Genomic DNA, 25,278 nt, shown 5'->3' on the forward strand with positions numbered 1-25,278 from the left:
AATTGGGCATCAATTACAGACTGAGGGGAGCCTTATCTGCAGTGCCTGGACAATTTCACTGTCAACACTTTGACGTGATGAGTTTGAGGGATTGAAGTGTCGTGCCAATACTGTTCAGAGATGTCCTCCCTCTGTGGGATATTGCTCTGTAATGTATTAGCTCCCTCCTTCTGTTGTACAGCTTATATATGGCTGGTGTACACCAGACAGATCTCCTGTTGTGGAGGAGTCCTGGGTTTATTTGGGATAGCATGATTAATGCAAACCTTCCAGATGCTCATAGAATGCAATTGTCAAGGATTATGCAGAGTGGCCTGTATAATCCCCCAGCATGGGTCCTTTGAAGCCTTCCACCCCAGTCTTCACAAGTGCAAAGTCTGCTTTTGATAAATACTTTGTTTGCAGTGACTTCCTTGCCTGGGGGTGGGGATGGGATATGGATGTCCAGGGAAAGTTGGGTATGGTCAGATAATAAAAATGGTGGTCTACTTCTGGTGTGGAACATAGTGTCCCCATGTTGCAGATGGTCAGGCCCAATATGTATTCCCCCTTGTGGCTGTGGTGAGTGGTCCTGCCATAGCACATGGATTCACAAATTGTAGTGGCTGTAGGGTGATGTTGTTGAGGCCTGAGTAGTTCCCACACACAATATACCTGTACCTGACATTAGCCACTGTAATGGTGTATGTGAACACCTTCATATCCTACACTGTTCCCAGGGAAGCAAAGTGTGTGTCCTGGATATGAGAGGGGTGGTCTGAACTGGTTGTGTTGTGTGTTACAGGTCCTGTGGTCACGAAACATGGTATAAAACATAACCTGGCAGTGCTGATGTGCATATCTGACCCTGAAGTAGGCGGCTGTTAATGCATATATATATGCTATCCACCTAACTGACAGATAGTAATAGATGTACATACTTCTTTATAAATAATGATGTCAGCACCCTATAAATACTGCAGGAGAAGAACAGCTACCCAGTAATTCGAATAGTGCGCTCCACTAATGTGTTTCTCTCAAATGTCATAATATAGTTAGGGAGGGGTTTGAATCCTGCAAATGCTGAGTGTGTATTTGGGTGAGGGGCTTAGGGTGTGTGCAATTCTGTGTGAAAGAAATGTCTCCTCTTGACAATTAGAAGAACACATTACATGATGCACATTCCTCTTTCTAAACACTGATGATGTCAGCACCCTATAAGTACAGCAGCAGAAGGAAAATCTCCCAGTAATGTGAATAGCGTGCTCTGCTAATGCGTCTCTCTCAAGTGTCGTAACATAATTAGGTAGGGGTTTGAATCCTGCAAATGCTGAGAGAGGGGTTAGTGTGTGTGCAATTCTGTGTGAAATAGATGTCCCTTTTGACAACTAGAAGAACACACTACATGATGCACATTCTTCTTTCTAAACACTGATGATGTCAGCACCCTATAAGTATAGCAGGTGTTCACCACACTGGTGTTCACTCCATGCCTTTGTCACCAGGCACCTGTTGCAATACATCTGCACACATGTGCCTCTCTCAGTATGTGTATATATATATATATATATATATATATATATATATATATATATATATATATATATATATAGAGAGAGAGAGAGAGAGAGAGACAGAGAGAGAGAGAGGGGGAGAGAGAGAGAGAGATATTCATATACATACATATCTGTAGACATTCATATCTGTCTGTCTATGTGTATGTGTCTATATATATCTATATATGTATGTGTCTATTACATATATATGTACATACATATTCTATCTATCTATATATGTGTATCTATTTCTACATCCCTCTCTATCTATGTATACATATATGCATATTATATATATATATATATATATATATATATATATATATATACATATATAAATATACATACGTATACATATAATATATATATATATATATATATATATATATAGATATATACCTTTTTATTTACACATACGAATACACACACTAACATACTGCTAAACATCCATTACTGTACAACCTACATTGTACATTGTACTACAACCTACATTGATATGTGCACATAGCAACCTTCACATACATATGTATGTCCAGCCTTCACTAACAGTTGCAGTATGTCCCCTGCCCTATGCACATCTTCATATATATATATATATATATATATATATATATATATATATATATATATATATATATATATAGATAGATACAGACTGCTAACACATATGGAGGGTTCACAGTATGTAGACTATTAGATTATTAGTTTACATTACCTTTGTTTGTCATTGCTGTTTGTGATGGCTTGCTGCTTAGTAGCCTGCTGCTGGTTAGCTTGCTGTTTTTTATTGCTTTATTTTTGGTGGCTGTCTCTGTGTCTCTTTTTCTGTTTGTCTGTTTTTCTGTTTCTCTCTCTCTCTCTCGCTGTCTCTCTCTCTCTCTCTCTGTCTCTCCCTCCGGATGTTGCAATGAAAGTATTGCATGTGTGGACTGGGAGTACAGGCTGCTTTTATAGGTATATGCACATGTGCATGTGATGGCCTCTGCACCAATTGTTAGCCAGCATTTACTAATTGCATGCAGCCTGCTGTGTGGTAATTGCAGATCTCACTGTAATTTCAGGACATTGCTATAAAATGTTAGGTTAGGTAGACGTAGCCCTTTCAGATTTTCAAGGTGGGGACCATGCTGGTATGGTGTGGACACTGTTCTGTGAGTGTAAAGGTTGGTATGTCTCTCATATTTCAGGCTGTGTTGTAGGCACTGAAATGCATGTTGTACTGATACCTGACTATTGCTTCCTCCAGTTTATTCTTCTCAGTGTGTATGTTAACTGACACCTAATAATACTAATACTGTTTAAATGGGAGTATGTGCTTTCCTGTGGAACTTGTGGAGTAACTGGTATACAGCAGTGGCTCTTGCAATTTGTTGCTATGGCTTCACTATTTGGCCTTTACATTCACTCCTTGAATGCCTGCTAGGTGTCTTTACTGGAATGTGTTGCTATGGCTTTCCTATTTTCCATTTACATTCGCTCCTTGTAATGCTTGCTATATTTCTTTCAGCAGCAATTCCTTATATGTTTGTTGTGGTTTGGTGGTACTGCATGCAGTCTGGTCTGGCCAAGGTGTGGGGCTTGACACCTACAAGGGAATTTTATTTTGCTGCTGAGCAGTAGTGGGGCCTTGTACTTTGTACTAACAGTTATGGATAGCAGGCACATGCAGCACTTGTAAACTGCTATACTGTCCTTATTTTATTAGTTGGATACATCCTTTGATATTTGTGGGTTGTATACTTACATGTGGGTGTGCTTGTGGAAGCTATTCTACAGCTATTCACAGAGTGTGTGACAGCAGACAGAATTATATGCCTGTGAGTTTGTGACACTTGCAGGCCTCAGATACTCTCAGGTGTATCTTTTATCAGCTTCAGGGAATGGTACATATCAGTGGGATACACCCGTGATATATTTCAGATATTCTGCAGTTGTGACTGTGGGGTATTTTGAGCATATGTATTACTACACCATTTCTGACATGCAAGTAGTGCATACTTTCAGTAATTGACAGTTACCATTACGTGGGATAAAACACCTTTCTGCCTACTGTTAGTACATTTCACAGGGAGTCAGTGGGGCACAGTTAACATTTGTTTTCAAATCAGGGACATCCCTGTAAATCAGTCACAGTTGCGAGGTCTGGCCTCTTATGTATTCAAATATGGCAGTGTTTATCCTGCTCTGATAGTGTGTGGTTTGCAAGGTGCTACTGTCACATTATTACCTACTAGCTACCGACTAGCATGGCTATTTCTCTTCTCACACTAATGTTATACAAATCCCCAAGAATTGCCAGTAAAGATACAAGAAAAGCTTTGTGTAATAGTCTTCCTATATTCCCTTTACATTCAGTCCTACTATTTCATGATATATTGCTTTCAGCACAAAGTCCTTGCATATCAGTCATGGCTTAGTGGTAAGTCATGCAGTCTAGTGTTTCCAAGGTCCTGGGTTCGAGACTGACAGAGGAATTTTATTTTGCTGCTGAACAGACTACAGGCCTTGTCATTCAGAGTGACTAAGGCACTTTTAAGCAGATGTAAGCGGGTTAGTGCTGGTTTGCGCGGAGCTCACGCATGTGCACTGTCGCTTAGCTTCACGCACACACTCTTAGCTAAGCGCACACAAGTGCACACCCGCTTACTACTGCTTAAAAGTGCTTACTCTCACGCACACCCACGCTAATTTCTTTGAAAGAAAAGAAAATGGAGAGATAGGAAAGTGGTGAAAAAGGGGGCACAAAGAGGGTAGGACAGTAGGAAAATAAGCTCAGGATTTGCAGGATGGATGTAGGAAAGGCCCATAGCTGCCCATTTCTTTATCAGCAACAGCTGTGCATATGTGTGTAATTTGGTGTGAAATTTGAAACCTTTCATCCCTGAGAGAGGGGTGAGGACAACAAAATATGTTGTACAGCCAATTGTAATTACCAGTTTACATGTCCAGCAGACATGCCTGCAAAATGGGCAGCTATGTATGGGGCGTAATTTTTTTGCGGGAACAGAGTGCCCTTTTTTAATTTTTTTTCAGGTGAGCGTGGAATGTGAGGTACAGGAAGTAGGTATATTTGGGGAGGTAGGTAGGGGAGGTTAACAGACAAGACAAACAAGATGCATACAGGGGCAGAGTATGACACATGTGGGGGGGGACACAATTGACGGGGACGGATGTTTGGATATCGCGAGCCCATGAGTCCACAGATGGCAACAGTGGAACTGAGATCCCCACCCATGGGCAGTTGCCACTGTGCCTTCACAGCCCAGGACGGGGCTGTGCTGGGGGCTGTGTAGGATGGGCAGCAGGCACACCCGTGTGTTGCATCACCCGAGCCTCCAGCTGGCATAGGGGTTCAAGCACAGAATGCCTGATCTCGCTACGCACCACAGACCGGACACTTTGGAGGGTGAGTGGACGGTCTCCTCCAGCCATGCTTGCAGAGGGGGGACGAGCCCCATCCCCTGCAGCGCTTCCACCCGAAGGTGGCACAGCGCCACCGGAGGAGGTCCCGGCCTGGGCACTAGTGCCAGGTGCACTCGCCAGCTGAGGTGGGAGAGGTGGGTCCGCTGGAACCCGCCTTCCCTGTTGTCCTATGTTTAGCAATATTTTATGACATTTTGGGTTAGTAACAAACAATACCATTCAAAATTAGTTGTAACAGCATGCATCAGTATTCCCATTAACCAAACACCCATGAATTCCAAACATTGAACAGCAAGCGTAACACATGCATATTTTGAACAACAGTACACAATCCAACAGCATGCAGGGTTGATTGATGGCAACAGGCCATCAGGTTTAGATATGTGAACAGGGCACATGCATCATCGTACGTGCAAATATGTTTGAACCAACAGGACACATGTCCATAGGAATTAATTGTGAATACACATACCCAGTTTGTTGTGGAATGGCATTATTTGTGAATACAGGGTAGGGTGAAGAAATATTTCATTAACAACTTCAACTACCTATACATATGATGTACATCTCTAGTAGCTACAGATATATATATATATATATATACCCTACAGGTCTTAGTACAGTTTCCTATATGTAACCTTAGCAATGTTGGTGATGGGACTGTTACTGCTACATTAATATACATTGCATTTTTATTCATACACGTTCATATGTGGCTGTGTTCAGGTACAGCATCCTGCTACATTTGATTTATATGGTCTAGACAACTGTGGATGTTCATTATTTCATACAACCATACTATCTCCATATTGCAAGGGTACAGCAACATATCCAAATTGTGGGACAGACACATTCCAACTTCAGTACTTTATTTCAAACATTTCACTGTTTGGTTGTGGCTGTCTCATTCATTTCATTATGTACTAATTGCAGTATACTTTATTCAAGAGTTATAACAGCTTTCTTGGTCAATTCATACCTCTTTCTCACACTCTCACTTGTTTTATTTTTACAATTCAAGATGGTACTTTATTCTAGGTGTTATTAACATGTCATATTTGGTTACAACAATCTTTTCCAACAGACTCACTTGTTTCATATGGCAGATTTTCAAAGGGGATGTATTTGACACGTCTATTGTCTTTAGCTTGTTTACCACTAATTTTCAGGCTGCAGCAGGTTATCTCATATTACAATACAGGTGGGAAATCTCTATTTCAGATTTGTTTAATTTTTATTTCTGGATTACAGGCTGCATCACTTATCTAATCATACAGTACTAGCAGAATCTTTCTTCTAGTGTTATTTGAACTTTATTAATATGTAACTACACTGAACTCTTTTACAAGCTGTCTCACTTATATTGTATAACAATTACAGAAAAATAATTACTAACCTGCCTTGTGGCGCAACCGCTCCAGCCTATCACCATAGGCTCGCCGATTCCCAGAACGCACACCTGCAGCTGTAATATAAATGAAGTAATATTGGAACATACATCTCCATAATATCAGCTAGGATAATTCCTTACATACATAATTACATGGATACTTACTCAGTAGTGGGGCGTTGGGCATTTGCCGGGCCTCCTGGATCCAACGGTTCAGTTGGTCCTGCTTTCATCTCTTCAGGTCTGCATGGTGGTGATGGACCTGTTCACCAGTCCTTGGTATGCCTGTGGCACTGGTAAGATCATGTGCCAACCAGTTCCACGCCTCTGCCTTGTACGCTCCCCACAGAACCTGGCCCTGCATGAGTCGAGCCTCATGATCATGGACTAGGAGCCAAACCATGTATTTGGACTCCTCAACACCCCACCTCTGTGCTCGGAAGCAACTACCCTCTCCTACACCTGCCATCCTGATTGCAAATAGGTTACACAATCAGTTTTGCTGTGTATTCCCACCTATGGGGCTTATATATGCTGTTTTTCCCACACTTATCTGTGATTGGCCATTTTGGAATTGTATCAGCTTAAAAAAACCTGCTTTGTCATCCTTCTATTTCCATTCATTCCTATACATATGCTAATACTGCATTGTTCAGTACAGCTGTCACGGCTTAGTGGTTCAGTACTTTGACTATGATGCACAGTATCCTGGGTTCGAGCCTGGGCATTGCATTTTTTTTTTATTTTTACTACTGTCTAGACAGGCTAGGAGGTGTGTCTGTTTAAAGGCGGCTTTGATACAGGTTGCTCAACGTTGCCCACCGGTAAGCCAGTTGGCGCGCTGTGCAGCTCCACGCAAATGGGTTAGACTGGTTAACGTGTTATTTGGCTATGAGCACGCATATTATGCTGTGAGAAATGTTGCGCAACTACGGGCACACAGTTTCAGTGTGTTAAAGCGCTGCTCAACTCCGGGCACTCATATTACACCTGTTAAACCACTGGTCACCTACAGGCAAACATACTCAGCTTGTTAGAGCGCTGCTCAGCTATGGGCACTTATAAAATATATATTTTTTTATTGTGTCAGATTTCATTATAAAAACACGGCCCATTTCATTACATTTTACTTAAATTATAGTTTTATATATATATATATATATATATATATATATATATATATATATATATACATATATATATATATATATATATATATATATATATACATATAAATATATATATATATATATATATATTATACATATATGTCAGAGGATTGTTTTGTGCTTATTTCACTAAAAATAAAAAATGATGTTGTTGGGGCTCGAACAGTGACTACCTCCTCTTTGGCCGACGTCTCTACCGCTACGCTATTGCTACTTGGCTTATTTTGCATATTTAGATCTTATACGCTTTTTTAATGACTGCTAACTGTGGCTAAATGAAGGGCACACTCGCGCAAACGAGCCCAATTACGGGCAAACATTTTTGAAATTATAAAAAAAAAATTAAAATGTTCATTTTTACGTTTTACATTTCAGTTGGGTTTATAGTCTGTGGGGGCATGTGTGGTGTTGTGTTTCTTGACATTTCCGTGGACTAGCTCGTGGGAGTTTCCTTTTGGGACTGTGATTCTTCTAGGGGCGTGTCCCTTTGCAGGACTCGCCGTGCGGACACACCCCCTACTTTGCTACACGGACCGTGTTAGCCTAGGGTGTGATTCAGCATGCCCTCATGAATATGCATGGCATACTGACATCACCCCGTTTAACTGCAGCCTCCATGTAAGACTTGATAACTCTTACACGGAGACTTTGTGAATCCTGCCCTAAGGCTTACTTCATCCAGAAAGAACTCACTAAAGCACTCTTAATATGCAAAGCTTCATCTAAGGTAAATCTTGCCATCAGGGCACATGACAATAATGAGGCCTTCTGCAACCACTTCTATAAAATGGAAGGTAAGGATAAAGGATGTGGTGAGCCAGAATAAAATGATATTACTATAACATGTATGCCTAGCATACCTGCATACATATATAGAGCTAACTTTAGGCCACAAAAGTGAATTCATTTCACCTTAATTCCCACATCGCAATACCATATAAAACTAATGGCCATCCCTTACCATCATTAAGATCAGAAACACTAGTTCCATGGAGCCAGCTAAGATACCAGGTAGCTGAATTTATGCAAACAAAATAGCTTAGTATATCCCCTCATGCATCACTCTTAACAGAACATTACGGATGGAGTCTGTCCTTGATACCTGAAGGTAGGCTACAGTAGTCTAAATCCACAAGGGTGGGCCTTCTAATTCTAGTGAGCCTGTCAAGCATATTGTTCACACTGTACAAAATGATGGAGAGAACCACCATGAAACATATTCAGGCAATATGGGAAACCGCTTTGTCCATGCCTTAATCAAGTATGGCTTTATTAAAAGTAGACCGTGTATACTGTTAACCAAGAGGGTGCTGCAGAAATTTGGCTACTGTTGGCCGAAGGAGGAGAAGAGGCAGAAGGCATGGCCAAAGGCAGGAAGAGAGGAGAAAGGCTAGGACTGTGGTAGTGAGGGTCGGAACTTTGAATGTTGGCAGTATGACTGGTATAGGGAGAGAGCATGCTCATATGATGGACAGAAGGAAAGTTAGTATATTGTGTGTGCAAGAGGCCAGATGGAAGGGGAGTAAGGCTAGGTGTATCGGAGATGGCTTCAAATTGTTTTATCATGGTGTGGATGGGAGGAGAAATGGCATAGGAGTTATTCTGAAGGAACAGTATGCGAAGAATGTTTTGGAGGTGAAAAGAGTGTCAGACAGAGTGATGTTTATGAAGCTGGAAATTGATGGTGTAATGATGAATGTTGTTAGTGCATATGCTCCACAAGTTGGGTGTGCAATGGATGAGAAAGAAACATTTTGGAGTGAATTGGATGAAGTGGTGATGACTGTACCCAAGGGTGAGAGAGTGGTGATTGGAGCAGATTTCAATGGGCATGTTGGTGAAGGGAACAGAGGGGATGAGGAAGTGATGGGTAGGTATGGTGTTAAACAAAGGAATGCAGAAGGTCAGATGGTAGTGGATTTTGCGAAAAAGATGGATATGGCTGTGGTGAATACGTATTTTAATAAGATGGAGGAGCATAGGGTAACATACAAGAGTGGAGGAAGATGCACACAGGTGGATTATATCTTATGTAGGAGGGCCAATTTGAAGGAGATTGGAGACTGTAAAGTGATGACCGGAGAAAATGTAGTTTGGCAGCATAGGAGGGTGGTTTGTAGGATAATGTTGGTGATCAAGAAGAGGAGGATGAGTGTGATGGCAGCACCAAGGATCAAATGGTAGAAACTGAAAAAGGGTAATTGTGAGGTGGAGTTCAGGGATGAGTTAAGACAGGCACTGGGTGGCAGGGAAGAGTTACCAAATAGCTGGGTAACTACAGCAGAGCTAGTAAGGGAGACAGCTAGAAAGGTGCTTGGTATCACATTGGGACAGAGGAAGGATGACAAGGAGACATGGTGGTGGAATGAGGAAGTACAGAAGAGTATACAGGCAAAGAGACTGGCAAAGAAGAAGTGGGATTGTCTGAGAGCTGAAGAAAGTGGACAGGAGTATAAGGAGATGAGGTGCATGGCAAAGAGAGAGGTGGCGAAGGCTAAGGATAAGGCATATGAAGAGTTGTATGAAAGGTTGGGCACTAAGGAGGGAGAAAAGGACCTGTACCAATTGGCTAGACAGAGGGACCAAGCTAGGAAAGATGTGCAGCAGGTAAAGGTGATAAAGGATAATGAGGGAAACATACTCACAAGTGAGGAGAGTGTGTTGAGGAGATGGAAAGAGTACTTTGAGGGGTTGATGAATGAAGAGAATGAGAGGGAGAGAAGGTTGGATGATGTAGGGATAGTGAATCATGAAGTACAATGGATTATCAAGGAGGAAGTAAGGATAGCTATGAAGAAAATGAAGAATGGAAAGGCTGTTGGCCCAGATGACATACCTGTGGAAGCATGGAGATGTTTAGGTGAAATAGCAGTGGAGTTTTTAACTAGATTGTTTAATGAAATCTTAGAAAATGAAAGGATGCCTGAGGAATGGAGAAAAAGTGTTTTGGTACCCATTTTTAAGAATAAGGGTGATCTGCAGAGCTGTAGTAACTACAGAGGGATTAAATTGATCAGTCACAGCATGAAGTTATGGGAAAGGGTAGTGGAAGCTAGGTTAAAAAGGGAATGATGATTAGTGAACAGCAGTATGGTTTCATCCCAGGAAAGAGCACTACAGATGCAATGTTTGCTCTTAGAGTGTTGATGGAGAAGTACAGAGAATGTCAGAAGGAGTTGCATTGTGTTTCTATAGACTTAGAGAAAGCATATGACAGGGTGCCTAGAGAGGAGTTGTGGTATTGTATGAGGAAGTCAGGAGTGTCAGAGAAGTATGTAAGAGTGGTACAGGATATGTACGAGGGTAGTGTGACAGTAGTGAGGTTTGCGGTGGGAGTGACGGATGCATTTAAGGTGGAGGTGGGGTTACATCAAGGATCAGCTCTGAGCCCTTTCTTATTTGCAATGGTGATGGACAGGTTGACAGACGAGATCAGACAGGAGTCCCCATGGACTATGATGTTTGCAGATGACATTGTGATCTGTAGTGAGAGTAGGGAACAGGTGGGGGTGACCTTGGAGAGATGGAGATATGCTCTAGAGAGAAGAGAAATGAAGGTCAGCAGGACTAAGACAGAATATATGTGTGTGAATGAGAGGGAGGATAGAAGAATGGTGAGGATTCAAGGAGTAGAGTTGGCGAAGATTAATGAGTTTAAATACTTGGGGTAAATAGTTCAGAGTAACGGTGAGTGTGGAAGAGAGGGGAAGAAGAGAGTACAGGCAGGATGGAGTGGGTGGAGAAGAGTGTCAGGAGTGATTTGTGACAGACGAGTACCTGTAAGAGTGAAAGGGAAGGTCTAAAAGAGGGTAGTGAAACCAGCTATGTTATATGGGTTGGAGACAGTGGCATTGACAAAAAGGCAGGAGTTTGATCTGGATGTGGCAGAGTTAAAGATGTTAAGATTTGCACTGGGTGTGACGAGGGTGGACAGGATTAGGAATAAGTATATTAGAGGGTCAGCCCAGGTTGGAATGTTTGGAGACAAAGCCAGAGAGGCAAGATTACGTTGGTTTGGACATGTGCTGAGGAGGGATGCTGAGTATATTGGGAAAAAGATGCTAAGGATGAAGCTACCAGGTAACAGGAAAAGAGGAAGGCCTAAGATAAGGTTTATGGATGTGGTGAGAGAGGACATGCAGGTGGTTGGTGTGACAGAGCAAGATGCAGATGACAGAAAGAAATAGAAACAGGTGATCCACTGTGGTGACCCCTAATGTGAACAGCCGAAAGAAGATGATGATGAGACCGTGTATGCTTTATGTCACACATTTCTTTGAGAGTATGACCACTGTCCTGAATGACGACTTGTGTTCTCATACAGCTTACTTCAATCTTCCTAAGGAATTTGATAATGTACCACATGAGGGAATTATACATAAACTCAGAAATCTAAAGGTAAGCAATGAAAATTAGGGTGCACTGATGGTGACATTTTCATACACAGCATGTAAGAAAACGGCAATTCCTTCTTTAACTATCTCCAATCATCAGCGGGGTCCCTCAAAACTATATCATTGGGACACTCCTTCTCAGCATATTTTTCTCAGATGTCAAAACTGACTGCAATATCTGGCTTACCAAATATTCAAATGACCGCAGACTTATAAGTATTAATCCCACTGGAACTCATAAATAAAGACATAGGGAACTTGCAGACTTTGGATCCAACTCAGTTTGGCTTTGTCAAAGGCAGATCCTGCCTCTTAAACTTGGTTGACTTTTTCGAGACAGTCACCAAGGCCATTGATGAGGGAAAGGCAGTCCATACAGCCTACCTCGACCTGGCAAAGGCCTTCGACACAATACCCCACTCAGGTATCATCGAAAAACTCATCAGCTTGAATGTAAACCCATACATCACAAGATGGGTTGCAAACTGGCTAAGTGACAGAACCCACAGGGTCAGAATTGCTGGAGCCATGTCAGACTCAAAGCCTGTCACAAGTGGTGTCCCACAGGGCTCAGTCCTGGGTCCACTCTTGTTCGGCATCTACTTTTCTGAAGTACAAGCAAACACAGGAGGGTTATGGCTGACAAAGTTTGCAGATGACTGCAAACTGGCCATAGTCGAAAACACATCTGACACAGATATCCTCCAGAAGGGCCTCACAGAAATGGATAACTGGTGCCAGAGCCATGGCCTGAAGTTAAACGCCAAAAATGCATAGTCATACCCTTGGGAAAAACAAGGTTACCCTAGCTACCATATAGGTGGCAATCCACTGAGCACAGAAAAAGTCATCAGAGATCTGGGGACCCAGGTTGACAGTAGCCTTCGTTTGACACTCATGTTGCTAAAGTAGTTAGGAAAACCTTCTATAACACCCACCTGATCATGAAGGATTCACATCTAGATCAAGGGAGGTCATCGTCCCCTGTACTCATCACTTATTAGACCTATGATTGAGTACAATGCCCGTTCGAATGTATCTGACCAGACACCTGCTGCAGCTTGAAAGGCCCCAAAAGTTCCTCACCAAAAGGATAAAGGGTCTCAAAAATATGTCTTATGCTGCCCGACTGAAAGAACTCCAGCTCTATTCAGTCTCATACCGCTTGCTCAGAGGTGACCTGTGCCTGACATATAAGGCCATGTCAAACCCACATTTGATGAATATGCTTCACCTCAAAAAATCTAGATCCCTCAGAACCACAAGGGCGGGAGACTTAAACCTTGACACGGTTATAAATAGAATGTGCTGGAGGGACAGATTCATCACCCAGAGACTGCCTATGCTGTGGAACAAAATCCCGGTACATGTGAGGCAGAGCACCTCTCTGGCCTTGTTCAAGAGGAATCTTGACCAATGGATGGGAGATTGCAGATATACCCCAGGGATTACTTCAGTGTCACTGCTTGACAGAGGCACAGCAAAATGATAGGCATAGTTTTTATTCAAACTAAAGGGGTGGCGAAAGCCACATAACTATGGGCTAGGCTTATAAATGCCCTTGGGCAGATAGCCTAGTATGAACCTATGAACCTATGAACCTATGAACCTATGATACTACTTCCCTTTGAATGATATTGTTTTACATACAGGTTGTACAGTACAAATTAATGTATCTTCAATGTCAAAAATGTACCATTCTGATATTTAGCTCTCCCCAACCCACAAAATCTTGGAGCACTTGTATGCAATGGCCTTTCATTTGTTATCCATATGGTCACTACCTTCTACAAAGTTTTGCATTCCATTACTTAAAATCCCCCAAAAAAGAAGAAAACTTTGGAATGCAAAACTGAAGGCACATGGGATGAAACTGAGTACAGCTAAGACAGTTGTAATGGCAGCAGATGAGGGAAAAGCTGAGAAGTGAGATAGAAGGGAAGATAGTGGAACAGGTTAACAGCTTCAAGTATCTGGGAGGGGTGGTTGAGGAGAAGGGTAGTCTGAATAAGGAGGGCAAAGCTAGAATCAAAAGGATGGCAGCCAACTGGCACAGAGTGTCAAGTGTAGTGATTGACAGAAGAATGCCAAAGAAGCTGACACATATGGTGTACAAAGCAGTGGTGTGAACAGTACTACTGTATGGTACAAAACCTAAACACCTAAGCAGAAAAGGCAAAACAGCTGTAAAAGCTTGAGGTGATAAAGATGATGTGCCTGAAATGTGTGATAGAATGCACACTGTGGAACAGACGAATAAATGAGGACATAAGAGCAGAATTCAAAGTAGCTCCAATTGCAGAAAAGGTCAAAGAAAACAGATTACTGTAGTTCAGACACATGCAGAAAAGCAGAAGACAACCTAGTGAAAAATATTTGGGACAGATCAGAAGAAGACAAGAAGAATTGAGGGTATCCAGCAAAGAGGTGGATGGAATGTGTGAGAGAAGACCTGCGACAGTCAGGCATGAGTTTCACAGAAGGTAGTAGAGTGGTATTGAATAGAGAGAGATGGTGACAGCTGACATGAAAATGAGAAATAGGGGGTTGATGATGATGATGATCTGCAAATTGTATTGAGTTTCCCACCTGATCTTTCATATGATTGAGATTCATATTAGAGACATAACTGTCATCCTGTATATAGCTATTATGAGACGCATTATGTACTCTGGTATGTAATCTACTCATATACCATGTTGGAAAGGTTCCTTAGAAACCAGGGGAGAGTTTGGCATAAGGGTTAAGGTCTTTACCTCACGGGTACAGGGTTTGATTCTGACCTCCGGCTATTGCCATGGCTTGTAACACGCTGCAGACTGATGGTCTAGTATTTACCTCTGAACCTTTAAAGAAAGGGAATCAAATGGGTTTAAGGCTTGCTAATCACCAAAGACTATAACATCTCTCTCATCTCTGTATCTTTTTGCCAGACCTTTAAAAGACTCCTTGCTATCTGAATAAAATAACCCCATGAACTAAACACAACACGACACTCAGTCACCTTAAAAATTAATATCAGTGTTACTTCACAGTCATCATCACCACCATCATCAATAGACAAAAAAAAAACCTCATCAGTTTCAACAAGCAACATAGGGGACTAATCAAGTCCACCAAAGCCAAGTTTGAGGCAAACATAGCCTCCCAGGTTCAGGATAACCATAAGGTAGTTTGAAATTATTTACACACAAACTTATGGACAATACCAATGGTGTGCTGAAGTAATAGTAAACAGAACTCCATATACAGAACCAGAGGATATAGCAAATTTACTAACTAATAAACTTGTTTACAGTTTTACCCCATCCCCTCAATGACCCTCATCAGGAAATACCCTAAACCATTTCTCCTCCCATTTCTCCCCCCAGTAATCACTAAAAACAGGGCCTTAAAACTAAAAACACTGCATCAATGGGTCCTGATAATATCCTAGAATGCTTTCTAAATAGCTTGAAATATTACCTGTCAGGCCCACTAGAATCTCTATTTAATCACAGCCTCCAGATAACTTCATCTTTAGGGAATGGAAAACTGCAGCTGCCATCCCTCTACACAAAGGAAACTGCTATGTTTGGCTAGTCTTACATGCAAGGTCATGGAAAGAATTATAGTGGAACTGATAAATTCATAGGACCCATCCCAATTTAGTTTCTTCAAGGGCAGATAATGCTTATTAAACCTGGTGGACTTATTAGAGAAGGCCACTAAAGCCATAGGCAAGGGCAAAATAGTGCATACTGTCTACCTCAACCAGGCAAAAGCATGTGACACAACACCTCACTTGGGTATTAAAGGCAAACTAACATGCCTAAGTTACTAATTGGTGCTATTGTCTGAGGTGACCTTTATGACAAAGTCTGCCCTATATAAAAGCAATGCAGAACTGACTATTATATTTTGCAGCAGAAGTACCATCTATCACCCCGTTACTCTCAGAACAGACTAAAAGGTCATTTTGCCTACTGTCTTCTCTATGAAACAATGCACTGAGTTGAATGAATTATAACAATAGCATAAACCATTACACCGGTTTTGTACATCAGATTCTTGTACCTTCGACATACTTAAAACATCAGGTAAATGAAAAATATGTGTCACAAATCATTTAAAACAAACTAATGGTCACAACTAACTAAAAAAAAATAGTGAGCTTTCACAGGGTCAATTGATCTGTATGTCAAGAATGCTCCATCATCAAGAATGTTGTTCCCATTTGATGCAACAATCAGTACCTTATCAAACCTCTAAATCACTGCACTCCAAAAATGCATAATTTGTCATTGGCAAACAATTCCTTTCAGTGGTTGTCTCTTAAACGGAGTGATACTCCTTATCAAATAATCAGTTAATGACTTGTGAGCATTCAAAAAGATGCTCTTCATGTCACCTTCCTTATCTTTATGTTGAAATGTTTAGTGTAGCAATTAATGAAAACCATTTACTATTGATTCAATTTCTTCTCATAATCATCGCAAGACTATATGAATAAAGACTGTGTTTGTTCACTGGATTATGTACAACTTATACTACTTTCTACACAGTCAGATAATTTTACTTTTGCCAATCTTCCTGCTAATTTTCCCTCTGAAAATCTCAAAAAAGTCAAACAAATGAATTGGAACATTCTAAAAAACCCTTCCACTCAATAAAGCCATAGACCACTTTAATTCTCCTTTCCCTAGCTCCACCAAAGAAAAAAGAATAAAAACTATAGCTGCCCCTTGGCTAACTAAAGAAACAAAGCACATTATGCATCAAAGAGACAAATCCTGGATGCTTTACCAAAAGAATAAACTTTCTGAAACCCTTCTCTATTATACACAGCTCCGTAGCTTTGCAAAAAAAAAAAAAAACAAATCTTCAAAGACAAAAAAATCCTACTACACTAAGCTCCAGTCCAACCATCCCCAAACCCCCTAGGCTTTTTTGGAACTCCATAAACTCGCTCCTCAACCCAGGCTCAGAAATAACCCCTGTCTGGACCCAAATAAATCTGATCTTGAATTAGCCTCACTATTCAACTCTTTCTTTATAGAGTCAATATCCGACCTAATGGAAACTTTTCCCAACAATGACCCATCTTTCCTGAATTCCACCTCATCTAAGTCTCAAAATAATTTCCCTCCCTATGTTTGAGCTTAAACCTGTCTTCACTAACTGCATTAAAAGACTTCTATCCAAACCTATACCCTGCTCCAGTACACCTGACAACATCCCTTCTTCCTTTCTCAAGTCTGCTGCCGATGGTATAGCTCTCCCAATTAGTATCCTAATTAATAGTTCCATAAAGGACTCCTATGTCCCTAAACTCTGGCATTTCACCTTTATTCTTCCTCTCCACAAGGGAGGAAAAACACTAACATTTCAAACTTCCACCCAATAAATCTTCTCTCTCCAATCTCCAAAATCCTAGAAAAATGCAGCCACCTCCAACTTATGCCTTTTCTGACTAAAAACCAACTTCTTACCCCTACCCAACATGGCTTCTGACCAGGACATAGCACCATAACAGCTCTACTCTCATTCTTACAAACTGTCAGTCAGACCCAAGATTCTGGGAACTTACTATCCACAGTGCTCCTAGATCTCTCTAAAACATTCAATACTGTTTCCCATAAGCACCTTCTAAGCCACCTCTCAAACCTAAATCTCTCCCAAAACACTCTTTCCTGGTTCTCAGGCTATCTGTCAGATAGATCTCAGGCTGTGAAATGGAAAAAAGGCACCTCACCTTTCTTACCCACCCCTACCAGAGTACCATAGGGGTCCATCCTTGGACCAATGCTGTTTAATATATTTATCAATAACTTTCATTCTGCTATTCTTAATGCCAAAGTCATCCAATATGCAGATGACTCTACACTTGTCTACTCTGCTTCTAACCTCCCTGAATTCCTATCTAAAACTCAGACTGCCTTCTCAACTTCTGAGATCTGGATGCACCAAAATCACCTTTCTCTCAATGCTAACAAATCTAAAATACTATTATTCACACCTTCATAATGTTCTCTTTTGATAAAAATTCCTTCCAAATCCTTAGCCAAATCAACTCTCTGACCAAAGCTGTTCCCTTTACCAAACTACTTGGAGTAACTATAGATGAACACCTCAAGTTCAACATCCATATTCAGCAAAATATAAAGAAAACCCACTAAAAATTAGGTATGCTATACAGGAACAACAACTTCTCTACTTGTACCAGGCATAATTTGGTCTCCACTTGCCTCATTCCCTCCCTTCTGTATGGTGCCCCACTACTAACTAACCTATCCTCTTCTATCACTTCCTAACTTGAAAGTTAACAAAATTTCTAAATTTGCCACCAAAGCCAAACATTCTACTCATCACTGTGCTACCCTTCAATCCCTCAACTGGTTAGAATTCACAAATTACCTTGTCTTCCTCCAGCTCACTACAGCACAGACTAATATTTAATCCATCCAAGTGCCCCGGTCTAACTAACATCCTTCTCCCATACACTCCAAATAGAACTCTCAGATCTGAACATCAAAACTTAATTACTGTCCACAAACCTGAACATCCTGCTGGACAACTTCTGCTCTCCTTCTCCTTAGGTAAGAAATGGAACTCTCTCCCTTCCACACTAAGGACAATGTCAAACACAAACAACTTCAAAACTCAGCTTTACACCTACCTCTCCTCCAAATGGAAATGTAACTGCATTATAACTACATAGAACTCTTTAACAAAAGCCCCTGGGAGGGTATCCTTCTGAGTTCCTAAGCACCTTATAGCTGGCTATAACCTTCTATAGCTAATTCCCATACGATCTCTCGCACTCTGTAAATATTGTAAATAGCTTTTGACTTTTGACTTTAACTGTGTGAATTTTTTAAAATGTATCTGCACGGTATTTTTCCACAATGGGCAATATTGCTCATGCATTGTATTATTTGATATGCATTTGTACTTGTACTTTTATTTTTATTGGACTCCTATCTTTATTGTAATCTGTTTCATGGAGCTTTTCTCCCTGGACCTACACTGAAAATGGGCTGTCTGGGCCCAGTGAACTTCCCCAGTAATCAAACTGGAAATAAATAAATAAATCTATTCTGTGCAGTAGGGCTAAATAGCTGAAAATATGTATGTATATATGCATGTAAGGATGCATGTTCATCCATATGTATATGTGTATGTGCATAAATATCTGGGTGTAGGACACTGTGTCAAATGTACAGTGTCCCGACACACAGCAGGTGGATGTCAAATGATTAACACAGATAGGGGTCGGCAGGTGTGCGAGATTGACAGTCCCTGAGTTGGGAATATTTCCTTTCCCTAGGATAGTGTAATCTTGGAGTTAGAATATATAATTAGCTTGGGGTGTGGAAGGACTGTACCTTCCAAATGGGGGTTGCAGGGGGGCTTGCCCTCCTTCAGAAATACGTGCTGTGGGTTTACTCTGCTCCTGAGTAATCCCAGAGCATATGTAGGAAATGTCATTACTGGTGCATTCGACATTTGGGTGGGAATGTGTAGATGCCATACATCTATCTATATCTATCTATCTAGCTGTACATATAGATATATATATATATATATATATATATATATATATATATATATATATATGTGTGTGTGTGTGTGTGTGTGTGTGTGTGTGTGTGTATGCGTATGTATAATTTTATTTATTATTATAAGCATTCAGCAGAGGCAAGGGCAATTAACATTTTCAAAGACCAGTAGGTAAATCCTGTCTTAGACCCTCAAGCCAGTTTAACCACTAAGACTTTGCCATTTTTCAATCTTCTCCAAAACTCTCTCTCTCTCTCTGTGCTGCCTCATAAACATTTTGCTGGCAGTATAGCATTCTCATTTTTTCAGAGCAGACTATCAATTGTGTGCCTTTTTCTATGAGTCATACTTGCCCTTCTTGGGATTTGAAGACGATAATAGTGACTGAAGGGAGATATATACTAACACTGAGCTTACAGTATCTCAGACTACTCACTCTACTCAGAAATACAGCAGTCATGGAGTTAGTATACATACTGTTACAAATGGTGTGGAGTTACTTTTCCTATATCAGTGGGCACATGGACTCTTCAAGAAGAAGTTTTTAATCATGTAGGAGAGGGTTTCACAATTTAATATTTTCTTGCTGGTATTGTATTTAATTTTTCACAGTACTGGCATAATACTATCTACCACAGATGTTCTGATAATGACCCCATTGAAAAATCCACCATTCCTTCTTCATATTGCTCTACAGCCATATTCTTTCACCTGACAGTTAAACCTTTCTCCCAAAGACAAATGCACTTCCTTCTTCAGACAATAAATCTTCTGATATATTTTAGAGTACTTAGGTGTTGACCTGAAACATGCATCCCATCCTTTTTTGCAATCTTCATACCACCACGCTGACTGCAAAATTGGTGTTTTGGATCAGAAGTTGCCTATTTACACTTTGTTGCCCGGATTAGTCTCACTAAGACAATGGCCATTTTTAAGAGGAGACCTGAGGTGGTATTCAAACTAAGGGAAATTTGGCCAGGCACCTAGTTAACAAAAGTGTAAATAAAATAAGATTAAAATAAAATAAAGATTTGTATTACTATGGATCACAGCTGTAAATGTTTGGTATTAAACATTTAATTTTCTCTTCCTACTGCTTACAGACAGTTCAAAAAAACTCATGCTAAAGGACTATCATGGATTATAAAAGAAAAATAAATGTTGCATCCTGCTGAGAAGAAGTATATGAATACATCATGTAAACAAATGGCACTGAAGACTCATTTTAAAATGATAAATACTGGCTTACATATAACAACATCATTTACTTACCTGGAAAGCATTAAGTATAGTAAAAATCGCATGCAGTGCAATTGATTGGCTATTGACAACAATCCCAATTCCGAAACCCCAGGTTAGTCCTAAAAATGGTGTTAGGATGGCAACACTTCTTCCAACTTTAACCAGTGTGCTTTTTTCTTCTGTTCTTGGTCTGTTTCCAATAGAAGGTCTCAGTAATCGAACTATTACCACTACCAGGATAATTAGGTTAAGAGCAATGATGATCAGTGCAGGAATAATAAAAGCAAGAAGTGCTCTGCTTTTATCCCAGTTAAGCCAACAGGCATTAGTTCTTATGTAAGTACTGTTCTGAGGCTCAGTAACAGCAATTGTGATGACTGTTATCAGCAATGGACACCCATATCCAACTGTAAAAGCAATAACCATCATGGTAGACCTGCTCATATCATGGAATACAAGCACCAGGCGGTAGAAAAGAATCATGCCCATGTCAAACATCCAAAAAAAGAGACAAAGGTAAAAATATTGAGTGAAGAAGGTTGCAGTTTTGCAGGCAGACAGTTTCTGTTGAGGAATTGACTCATCAATTGGTATAGAAGCACCTACTATGAACCAGATGTCCGCTATCAGTAGAGAAACAGCTATGTTTACAATGCACACATGTCGCATATAAGATGTTTTGTTCTTTGTTACGGATTTCCAAACTATGCCTTCAATGATGAGGCATACAACTAAGGACCCCATAGATATTCCTACTCCAATGTATGTAATCCAGTCTAAGAAAAGAAAATTTGGACTACTCACTGACATCAGAACTGAAAATGAAGTGAGATGATTACAGTTACATGAAACATTTTCTGCATCGTTGTTTCCAAAACAACCACTGCTATCCCAGCTAGATGTACTGAAATTCCAAAACACACACTTTGGATTATTTAAGGATGCATTTGTCTTTTGAAATGTCAGTTTTAAGTTATTTAAAGTTCCATTTACAGTTACAGTGATAAGAATTCCATTGATGGAAAAGGTATCATTGGTGCTGTTAGTATTATTAAATAAAATGTTTCCAAGTGTACTGTAGGCAATACTGATAACGAGGGAGTCAGGAGGAAGTTGATGGAGCTGATCCGGAGAAATCACCACACTTCCATTCTGAAATGATTTGTAGAACTCTTGATCACTGTTATTGGACACTTTAATGCCCTTTAGCTCAACATTTGGGTATGTAATGTTGATGTCTGCGGTGTCTACAGAAAGTTTCTTAGCAAACATTTCAACGGATTGCAGTAAATCAGAGCTTGCACTTGGCTTGCTACTGCTTACATTGGTCCAGCTATTAGTGTTGCCAACAACTGCAGCTACAGATTTTATAACATTCTGTAAAAGAGATAAATTTAATGTGAATAAATTGGTAAATATTACATTCATACAAATATTTCAAGCATGGGAATTAATGCCCTTCTAGCTTGCCAGTATACCAAAACACTTGCTCCCATAATAAGTGTCCAGGCTGTTCTTAAAAACATCTAAACTAGTACTTGCTCTAATGTAATTTGTTAGTCTGCTCCATTCATCAGCTAATCTCTAGCCAATACCAGTTAAATCATCAAAAGAGTTGTGTGTTCGTGTTTATAGTTTGCTCCAAATTGTATTTCAGCATAGCTACCTCTTAGAAAGCAGGAATTGAGGAACAAATAGATGAATTTCTTTAGAGTACTGTCCTCAGTGCCTATATGTAGCACAACAGATGGCTTCAGGGCCTCACTGTTAATTTCTAAAACACAACTGAAACAAACTAATGGAAAATATTGAAATGTAACTGGAGTAGTATAAGTCAGCTTCAAACTGACAATGACCTTAAACATAAAGACTTACCTATTTAATAGAAAAAAGGCAACAATTACTTCAGAGCATCCAGAATATGATTTGAAAGATTGCAACAAAACCTTAGCATAGTATATACCCTTCCCTTCTCAGTTTGAGATTCACACATTAGTGAATGACTGCAGCTAGGATTCATAGAAATGCAATGTACACCTGTGCAAGTCTTTCAATGCTTGTCAACACTGCATGACAGTGTAGACATTAACTACATGCATAAATCAATACATCATTTTCCTGCAGAATTTTGTGCTCCTGTCAATATAGTTGAACAATGCAGCAAGTAGACAAGCAGGGATATGCATGCACTGAAAAAGTGCAAGGGAGATTCAGTAGGGCACCGTTATGCCGCCATGAATAAACCTCTTGAGAGGCAAAAACTTTAGTTTACAAAGCACAATTTCTCTAAATAAAGCAGTATGTATAGAACTTGTGCAGCACCTGCCACTGTTACTCAACAGGGTGACAGAAAATGTAGCTAGCTATATGCAGTTCTATGAGATTTACAACTGCATTGTTATGGTGACAACATACTTAGACTCTTGACAGATGCACAAAAGTGGCAGAAATAGTATATAGGAAAGTAAGAAAAGGTTAAAAGAAAAGCAAACACAAAAGAATAACAAATACTATTGTGGAGGATAGGGGAAGATAAAGCATCACTTGGTGGTTGGCTAGGGTCCTGTTTTTTCTTTATATAGAGAGAAAGGAAGAGAGAGAAGGGTGAAAGGAAAGAAATGAAAGAATGATATGGACATTGGATGGTGTGTAGGGTCAGATGGAAACACTAAAGGGCACAGACACAGACGGGGTGATGTAGACATACTTGAATGGGGGGACATGGGATGCACACAGGCAAACAAAAGGGCAGACAAATGGTGATAAGGATGTTTGGGTAATGCATAAGATATGGGAGTTGATACAAGACAATGGGGTTACATCAACATGGTGATAGGGTGAGAGAAGTGTCAGCCTATATATATATATATATATATATATATATATATATACATATAACAAATAGCATGTGTAGTGGGCAAAATGGCTCATCTCGCATTCTTCAGTGTTGAAAGAGAAAGGTCACATCAGGAATCTGTGATAGGTATACAGTAAGCTTTCAGAATAACATGAAAAAAAATCACATTTCCGGACATATTTTCTATAATCCTCATCCCAAACACTAGGCAGAGTTGTATCCTTTGTGTATAATTTAACATGGAAACACAGAAATATGCCCTTGAAACACACAGGTACACACAAGGAGGTGAGAGTGTATAGCATAACCTCATCCCATAACCTGTCCCTGTAGAAACCCAAACTAAATGTAGAAGGCATATTACAGTAAATGCTTTGCTTCCGGGTGCCATTGTAGCTTCACACTGGAATCTACACATATTGAATCAGGCTAATACCACTTTCACCCGATTTCTGTATAGCAGCACTGTACATATAAACTGTAGGCTGATCATAACATTTGCTGCTTTTGTTTTGTTATTTGACCAGAAGAAATCTGGCCACATCAAGATGTTAGCAGAGGTAGGTTTACACTGTGTGGTGGATCCTGCATAGTCACACTTAGTATGCAGAGTTACAAATCTAACACAGATACCCATACTCTTTCCACTGTGCCTTATGTTATGTATTCAAAAGGCGAAACACTACTACGGTGATACTTGTAGAGGCTAGGGAAGGATAACACCCTGATGCTTGGACATGTGTGAGTGTTGCATAAGATGACAACACTCCTAACTCATAGCTATCACAGTCATACTGTCTGTCTCCAGTCAGAATGGACATCCACCCACAGGGCTATATGAATCTAAATATGAACATTCTGGGCACGTACCATTATCAGTGGGAGAGGGGTTGCCCATGGCTGTGAGATATAATTTTGCTGTCTCTGAAGCTGCAGCAGCAGCAGATGAGTGCATTGTGCCTTATGCACATACACCCATTGTACAGAGCAAACTTACAGATGTGCATTTGATGGTGTCTCGTGTTACAGTTGGCCTCTGATATGTGGGAGATGCTTGGAATCAATCAGCAGATTTGCCAGGCTATCATCTAGGCAAAGTCTAATGCTACCCAGTAAAGGATCTGGGGGGCATTAGCCACAGCTCTGGGGGTACTAAGCATCACCTGCAAAGCAGTGTTAACATATGGAAGGTGTTAATATGCTTGTGCAAATTATAGATATAGCTATATACATTTACATAGCCATAGTGCCTGCACTTACCAACGATATGGCCTTGGGAAATGTCAACTTGCTGAAAGTAGTGACAGAGTTGTGATATAGGACATACATGTGAATAATACAAACTACTGGGTGTTGTGTAGATACACTGGTTATTTTAACATGCGCATCACATGATAACTGGTAGTATATGGAATGGTAGCCAGGGGTTGTCTTATTTCTACATATGTGACATGTATGCCTTCAAATATCTCAGGGAGGCATGAAGCCACACATGGTGGTACCTCACTTCTCTGGTGTAAAAGGAACCTATATGCTCATCGACATGTAGGAGGATTATGTCAAGGAACATCTCAGCATTATAGAGGTGAAGACCTGATAATGAACAACATGTCTGGTGATCAGCTCTGAAACATCCCTGTAACAGGAATAAACATAGCCATATACACCTTGGTCTCCACATGCATGGGAAGCTCATGCTTCTATACAGACTCTACATGTGTTT

The 25,278-nt window shown here is 40.4% G+C and overlaps 1 protein-coding gene across 1 annotated transcript in view; it reads right to left on the minus strand.

Moving 5' to 3' along the window:
* The window catches only part of LOC122794940 (adhesion G protein-coupled receptor F5-like), a 40,993-nt gene extending 16,483 nt beyond the window's left edge, over positions 1 to 24,510 (minus strand). The window contains exons 1-2 of the mRNA XM_044063535.1: positions 24,385 to 24,510; positions 20,729 to 22,075 (exon numbers count right to left, since the gene is read on the minus strand). Of these exons, the coding sequence (XP_043919470.1) occupies positions 20,729 to 22,075; positions 24,385 to 24,510 (1,473 nt within the window). The remainder of the gene's footprint in view (positions 1 to 20,728; positions 22,076 to 24,384) is intronic.
* Between the last annotated feature and the right edge of the window lie 768 nt (positions 24,511 to 25,278).

Source organism: Protopterus annectens, chromosome 2.part1 (assembly GCF_019279795.1).
Source record: "Protopterus annectens isolate FY-2018-M chromosome 2.part1, PAN1.0, whole genome shotgun sequence".
Taxonomy (NCBI): Eukaryota; Metazoa; Chordata; order Ceratodontiformes; family Protopteridae; genus Protopterus; species Protopterus annectens.